The sequence below is a fragment of the Protopterus annectens genome, chromosome 5.part0 (assembly GCF_019279795.1).
Source record: "Protopterus annectens isolate FY-2018-M chromosome 5.part0, PAN1.0, whole genome shotgun sequence".
Taxonomy (NCBI): domain Eukaryota; kingdom Metazoa; phylum Chordata; order Ceratodontiformes; family Protopteridae; genus Protopterus; species Protopterus annectens.
In genome coordinates, this window is record NC_056735.1 from 1,557,404,498 (window position 1) to 1,557,411,696 (window position 7,199).

The 7,199-nt window shown below is 39.5% G+C and overlaps 1 protein-coding gene across 1 annotated transcript; it reads right to left on the bottom strand.

Annotated features, from left to right (window-relative positions):
• Nucleotides 1–4,149: 4,149 nt before the first annotated feature.
• LOC122802091 (P2X purinoceptor 7-like) lies at nucleotides 4,150–6,274 on the bottom strand. Its single transcript, XM_044071788.1, has 3 exons — nucleotides 5,937–6,274; nucleotides 5,407–5,652; nucleotides 4,150–4,486 (listed from the first exon to the last, which is right to left on the bottom strand). Exons 1-3 carry the CDS (start codon nucleotides 6,093–6,095, stop codon nucleotides 4,220–4,222), a joined length of 672 nt encoding a protein of 223 aa, XP_043927723.1. The 5' UTR covers nucleotides 6,096–6,274; the 3' UTR covers nucleotides 4,150–4,219.
• Between the last annotated feature and the right edge of the window lie 925 nt (nucleotides 6,275–7,199).

The window sequence follows — 7,199 nt, forward strand, 5'->3', positions numbered from 1 at the left end:
GTTAGAATTGCTGAAGCCATGTCAGACTCCAAAACAGTTAGAAGTAGCATCCCACAAGGCTCAGTCCTGGGACATCTGTTGTTCGGTATATATTTCTCGGAGGTACAAGCCAACATGGAAGGACTATGGCTGACCAAGTTTGCAGATGAATGCAAACTGGGCACCATAATCGACTCTCCAGCTGACACAAGCATCCTCCAAAAGGGCCTCATAGAAACAGACAACTGGTGCCAGAGCCATGGCCTCTAGTTAAACGCAAAAAAGTGTATAGTCATCCCCTTTGTCAAAATCAAAGTGCCCACAAATTACCACATAGGTGGTAATCCATTAAGTACGGAAGTAGTAATTTTGGACCTGGGGACCCAAGTTGATAGCAATCTCTCCTGTGACAACCACGTTGCCAAAGTGGTTATAAAAACTTTTTATATAGCCCACCTAATCATGAAGGGATTCACATCTAGATCAGGGGAGGTCATTGTGCCTCTTTAGTCATCCATCATCAGGCCCATAAATCAGTACAATGCCCCTTTTGGGATGTACCTTAACAGACACCTGCAGCAACTGGAAAGACCACAAAAGTACCTCATCAAGAGGATCAAAGGGCTCAAACAGATGCCATATGCTGCCCGGTTAACCAAACATCCAGCTCTACTCAGTGGCATACCGCCTGCTCAGAGGTGATCTGTCCCTGATGTATAAAGCCATGTCCAACCCGGAACGAATGTACACGCTGCACCTCATAAAATCCAAATCCCATCGAGCTACACGCTTGCGATACTTGAACCTCAGCACTGAAAGAAATATGACATACTTGAGGGACAGATTCATAACCCAGAGGCTCCTTCTCTGTGTAATAAAATGCAAGTCCAGGTTAGGCAGAGTCCCTCTTTGACTCTCTTCAAGAGGAATCTTCATGAGTGGATGGGAGATCGTCGGTTTACCCCTGGTATCACTTCTGTGTCACTGTTAGACAGAGGCACAGTATACTAACCTCGAAAAAGGCCATATCAATATTAATTTAAAATGGGTGGTGAAAGCCAACCACACTCAGGCTAGGCTTATAAATGCCCTAGGGCTGATAGCCTAGTATGAATCTATGAACCTATGAAACTAAGACCTAAGTGGCAAACTGCACGACACACATGCATATGGACAACAGAGGTACAACTGCTGATTGATACATAAATGCAAGCATTTACACGAGTGCATGTATTGTGCTTATCCCTCACAGAAACAAGATGCTAAAATCAAAAAAAGGAAGCCAATACGGTGTTCCCCTGCAAAAAAAAATAAATTCTATGAACGAAGAAAGAAACTGTTCCAAAAAATAGTAAAATTAACTGATTGGAGGAAGTCCCTGGTCAGCCTTAGTAAGAATCGGAGATGCCTCAAAATCCTCTACAGCTATTTTTGAAATAAAAAAAAATTGCCATTGATTATAAAGACAACCACAAAACATTATACAGCTATGTCACATTTCTCAATGGCAACACTCCTATCTGCTCCGAGTTACAACACAATGTCAGTAGATATACAGAACAAACTGATATCACAAACAACCTTGCAGATAGGTTGATTGTTAACTTTGCACCACTCTCAACCCTAAAGGGACCATCTCTATACTTGATGAATGCAAATGTTCTGTAATCATGACTGGATAGGTAAAAACCACACTCTCCAAAGTCACGAACACAGCATCCGTGGGACCTCACGACATCCCACGATGTGTTCTACAATAAGTACAGAATGAAGTGTTACCCCACCTAAGCACCATGTTCAATCATACAGTCACATCAGTCTTTGTGTCCACTGAATGGCACACAGCAATGGTTATCCCACTCCACAAATTGTGATCCACCACGGACCTACGGAACTACTGCCCCATGAGTCTGACGAGCCTAGTCTGCAAGGCCATTGAATGTCTCATGATGGAATTTATAAACCAAGTCATTGATAATCCACAAACTCTGGAGCACATACAGTTTGGGTTTGTAAAAGGCAGATCATGTCTCCTAAACGTGATATACTTATTTGAAGCAGAAACCCAAGCCGTAGACAAGGGTAAGGTGTTTCACATAGCCTATCTACCTCTCGCGAAGGCTTTCAAACCATCCCCCAGTCTGGACTCATAGATAAACTCACTACAATTGGTATAAATCCCTATGTCACAAAATGGATTGCCAACGGGCTCACTGACAGTACCCAGACTGTGAAAGTAGCAGACTCCAAATCCGACTTCAGACCAGAGATAAGTCGACTAACACAGGGTTCAATCCTGTGTCCTCCCCTTGTTTGTTGTCTTCTACTCTAAAGTACAGGCTAAGATAGAATGTCTTTGGGTAACAAAATTCGCAAATGACTGCAAACTGGGATCCATAACTGAAACTCCTAAGTGTGCATATCCTACTTTATGGCCTCAGTGAGACAGATGCCTAGTGTCAAAGGCATGGCCTCAAGCTCAGTGGTCATAAAGTGGATTGTCATCCAGTTTGTTAAAAAGTATGTACCCATGTACTTCCACATAGGATTTAGTCTAAACACCGAAAGTGTGAGAAGAGACCTTGGGACACAGGTGAACAGTAGTCTTTCCTTTGATAGTGACACTGTCACAGTAGTCAGGAGATGCTTATAAGTGGCACTCCTGATCACTAAAAGTTTTCTCATCCAGGAAAAAAGTGGTAATTGTTCCCCTATACTTATCACTCATTAGACCCATTATCGAGTCACACGTCCCTTTTGGTATGTACCTCACAAGACATCTACTGCAACTGTAGAGGCCACATAATTACATCACAAAGAGGATTAGCAGCCTCAAACAGATGACCTACATAGACAGACTTAAACTGCAGCATTAACCCATCTCATATTGCCTACTCAGAGGCGATGTCTGTCGACGATAGGAAGCCATGTCAAATCCACAGCTGTCGGACATGCTCCACTTTGAAATGACAATCCCTCTGAGCTACATGCACTTTCAACCGAAACCTTGTCACCTCAATAAAAAAAATGATGGAGGGATAGGTGCCTGTTTTAAGGACTTGTCATACTCTAGTACAAAATGCCTATGTATATGACACAAAGCTTCTCAGTAGCACTCCTGAAAATTCTTGATGATGATAGGAATTATGAAGTTTACCCTGGGGATGAGTTCTGTGGCTCAGCTCGACAGTGTCACAGGAAAATAATGTTATTGGCTGGCAAATTACCGGTTACCTTTTTTGGCTAGGCTTATATAGGCCCTAGGTCCAATAGGCTAGCACCTACCTATGAACCGATTCTTGCAAGATTTGCAAATTTTGTATAATTCGGTATTTTCATACCTTGAACAAGAACCCTTACGCACCCAGTGTTAAATCGACATCAGTTATTCCACCCTGCCCCTTATAGTCTCAAACTTATTATCCGTGTGAAGAATTACTTTTTTGTTTCTGGACATTCAATCGACATTTCAGCTCTCGCACTATACATTAGTCTTATCTTGATCAGTATGTAGCTGTTATAATGGAATTCTCAACCAGTTTGACACAAGATTTGTAATTATTTCCACAAATTAAGTGTCCTAATATCAAAGTGTATTGAATAGAGTTGAAATGTCCTGTTCACCTCTTTCCCAAACATCAGTAATCTACGTCTTTTTTTCTATGTACTTCAGTTAGTAAGGTTGACTGAAAACACTATTACCTACTTACAGTATACTGCTTATTCTACAGCTAAAAATTTAATATTATTATGTGAATCATAAGTTTTTCTATATTTGTCTACATATACAATTATGGAAAAGCAACTCATAATATATGTACACATACACAGAGATATGTGTGTGGATGTTTGTATGTATATAATTACAGAAAAAAAATTTGGAACTGCACACCAACATACATAGACAGAAATAATTGCATGCACACACAGACATACACACCAGATTCATATGCGTTGGTTTGTCTGGGTGTTTACTACAGTGCTATTAGTAATTCACAGATTCAAAATCAGCATTATTTTTGATACACTCAAATAACAATGTTAATTTTTATGTACTTTTATTATAGTCAGGAAATCAAGGTTGTACATGGATGAAGACAGAACTAGTGACATGGATCCCAGATGGATGAAAAACAGCATAAAAAATACAATTTTGATAGATATGCATGTTATCGTTTAAAGTTAACTTTTCACTGACATATAGCAATGAATTAAGTAAGCTGAATTGAATCCACATTTCTCAATCATCGAAACTTGATGGATGAAATCCAGTGTAGGAGCCCTGAGGATCGGGATACTTATCCCTGATGTGCCATACACAGCTGCTCGGGATGGGTCTTCGTACTCTACTTCCAAGCCGGCCATACCTCCACAATGTGAACTGCCGGTATGCAGTGTGACGGTTGCGCTTATTTTCATCAGCTTCCTGTGGTAGACCAAATACAGCACTACGATAAGCATGTGCAACTTGCAGAACACTTCTGGGTAGAACACATTCCTGCATTTCCTGTGGATAACAAGTAACAGTTAAGAGTTATTTGACTGAAACGCAACACCAAAAATGGCATGAATTGACTCATCAAATGGAAAGCATGAACTTTGGACACGTGAATGAAATGAAGTGATGTCCATAAGATGTAATGGACTTGAGAGCAGTACAGTACAATGACATATAGCCTGGCCATTGTGAATAATGAACATGCATGACTTAATTAAGTTAGGTGTGCCTTGTTAAACATACATGATGGACAAACTGACCCGAAACTTTTGGGCAGTTTACTTACGTAAAGTCCTAATGCGATGATTATGAAGTTATGGACCAGTATGTACTGACACATATCCAAAGCAAACAGAGGTATTGTCAATAATATTTAGCAATTACTAGAATCAGTTGAAACAGTGTACTCATGAATAGATACAGGTAAACATAAGCTGATTGGTGCACAGACCCTTCATATTCTCATCCGGTCTGTTAAACGTCTGTTACCTGTGTTGTTAGATGCAGTGCAGATTATGCTGATGCAATGGACTACATCTCACTTACAGTTGGAGCTTGGACTGTAGGCTTATCAAACATAAATGATGGAATGCATTTCAACAATGGGATGAGATTCAAAAACCATGTGAAGTACTGTCAACTCTGCCAACAGAAATTACAATGCAATTGCATGAAATATGCAATCAATATGAATTACTGGAGTACAGAACACATTTAATTATAGATGGGTGGACTCATTTAGTAATACAGATATGTGTCGTAGGTACACTTAACAGAAAATGAAAATAAGCAAGGATACCATTGTGTGCACAGTGCTGACTTTGAAAATAAATCCACCTAATTACATACATTTCATTAAAAAGGTATCTTGTTTAGCGTGAAATAAATATACAAGGCACTATAATTAACATTGTATCTTAGATGCTTACCTGCAGAACTGATATGCAGTCTTGTAATTCATAACTGCAGCAAACACTTTCCACTTCAGTAGGCATGACTTGACAGTTGTTGCAAACACACCATTCAGGAACACTGTGGCTTGACGGTCTTGTTGATTGTTGTGTACAGGCATTTGAACGGGCACGCAGAAGTTCAGTGATAAGAGCAGGTTTCCTTTCAGCTATTGTGACACATAAACCTTGAAGCTCCTGTCTTGTAAGTGCTTCAATTTGATCCTAACCAAAAAAAAAAACATTTAAATTAATCCAGGAGGAGATACAAATGAAACAGTGTTACATAGTGGTTGAGTACAGCTGTCAGTCAAATACATATAGATGTAAGTTAGTTAACAAGTTTAGCACATTGCAATACTTGCTTACTAAGCAGTAGGACATGTTACTATGCTAAGTATCTTAGTCTGTCATGTGTAAAAGAAAGTATCAGTAAAAGGGGAGGTCATGTGCAGTGATCATATATATATATATATATATATATATATAAAGTCAGGCAGCAGTAGTACCTTTAAGTGTCCAATGCTGTTTGCTGGTACTCTTCTTCTTCTTCTGTTGCTTACATTGACACCCCCTCGAGTTGAAAGTGCTCTTCGTTGCACCAGTTGTGAGTCATGTTGATGATCAACAGATGTGATGGGAGCAGATGGAAACCCTGTTGTTTTCATAGTGGATCCACTAGCAATATAAATTTTACCTGAAGGGCAATGACATTGTTACTTTGCATGTTAGACGTATGTTTAGAAAGTTTACTCTATTGTTTTAATGAGTGAGAGAGGCAAAGTCATCACAAACATATATACACACTTTTTCTAGTAAGTAATGATAAATATGTCTTTGACATGTTGTAGTAGTAAATCTACAGGTACTGCATAAGAAATTTTACTCAGTCCTACTCTTGACACAACGTGCCGACTGAACTAACATTAGTAGTGATGAAGCATGCAAGCCACCTTATGGAATAATTACCATTACTGTAAGTCTAATTTACTAGCAGTCGACCCGTTATTGTATGCTGTTATAGGAAACATACTACAAAACACATGGCTGATATCAGGGACATGCAAGAGCTGGAAATTGATCAATATGTTTGGATTATGCATAATCAGAGTATTATTGCATTTGGGTTAGTTATCCTGTCGAGTCCCCCACGTAAGTATGCAGTCAAATGACCTTTCCCATCCATGTACCAATCAAAGCTGTAATAATACCGTTTGTACCACCAACATACAGCTGAGACCTGTAAGTATACACCACAAGACAATGGATAATGAGTACTGTGCAGTTGAGTGTGAAAACATAAGTTGGTATTATCTTCTTACATACAGTGGCAGTTTCAGTGCAATGTAAACTTACACTAAGTATGTGGGGAAGCATCTACATGGGTAGGTTATGACAGCTAGTGGAAATGCAAAGTAGGCCAATGCGTATTCATCTGTGTCTCACAGTATTTGGACAGCTTAGGTGAAATGAGTCGCTGATGTTTGACAATGCCAGATGCTATAGATGTTGTATGAATCATTACAGCTCATACCTGTGGTAATTATAATTTCAAAACCAGCACCAGCTATGCACTAGACTCAAGTATGACATAGAATGATGTGACATTTGTCCAAGTCGATTAGAGCCAAGGTATATGTCAGGCTGCAGTCTTAATCGATGTTAAAACACTGGAATGGTGGAAGAGAAACATGACAGATGGTCATATGTTTATATCGGAAACTGTCCCTTAGAAGCAGTGTCAGCTAAGGACAGTCTTAAATGTTCTGACA

What these genes read in the sequence shown, in the direction of transcription:
- LOC122802091 (XM_044071788.1), bottom strand. Translation starts at nt 6,095, where the DNA reads ATGAAAACAACAGGGTTTCCATCTGCTCCCATCACATCTGTTGATCAT. An exon ending in ACAGCATTGGACACTTAAAG is followed by an intron (nt 5,653 to 5,936) that starts GTACTACTGCTG and finishes TTTTTTGGTTAG; the next exon opens with GATCAAATTGAAGCACTTAC. An exon ending in ACTGCATATCAGTTCTGCAG is followed by an intron (nt 4,487 to 5,406) that starts GTAAGCATCTAA and finishes TGTTATCCACAG; the next exon opens with GAAATGCAGGAATGTGTTCT.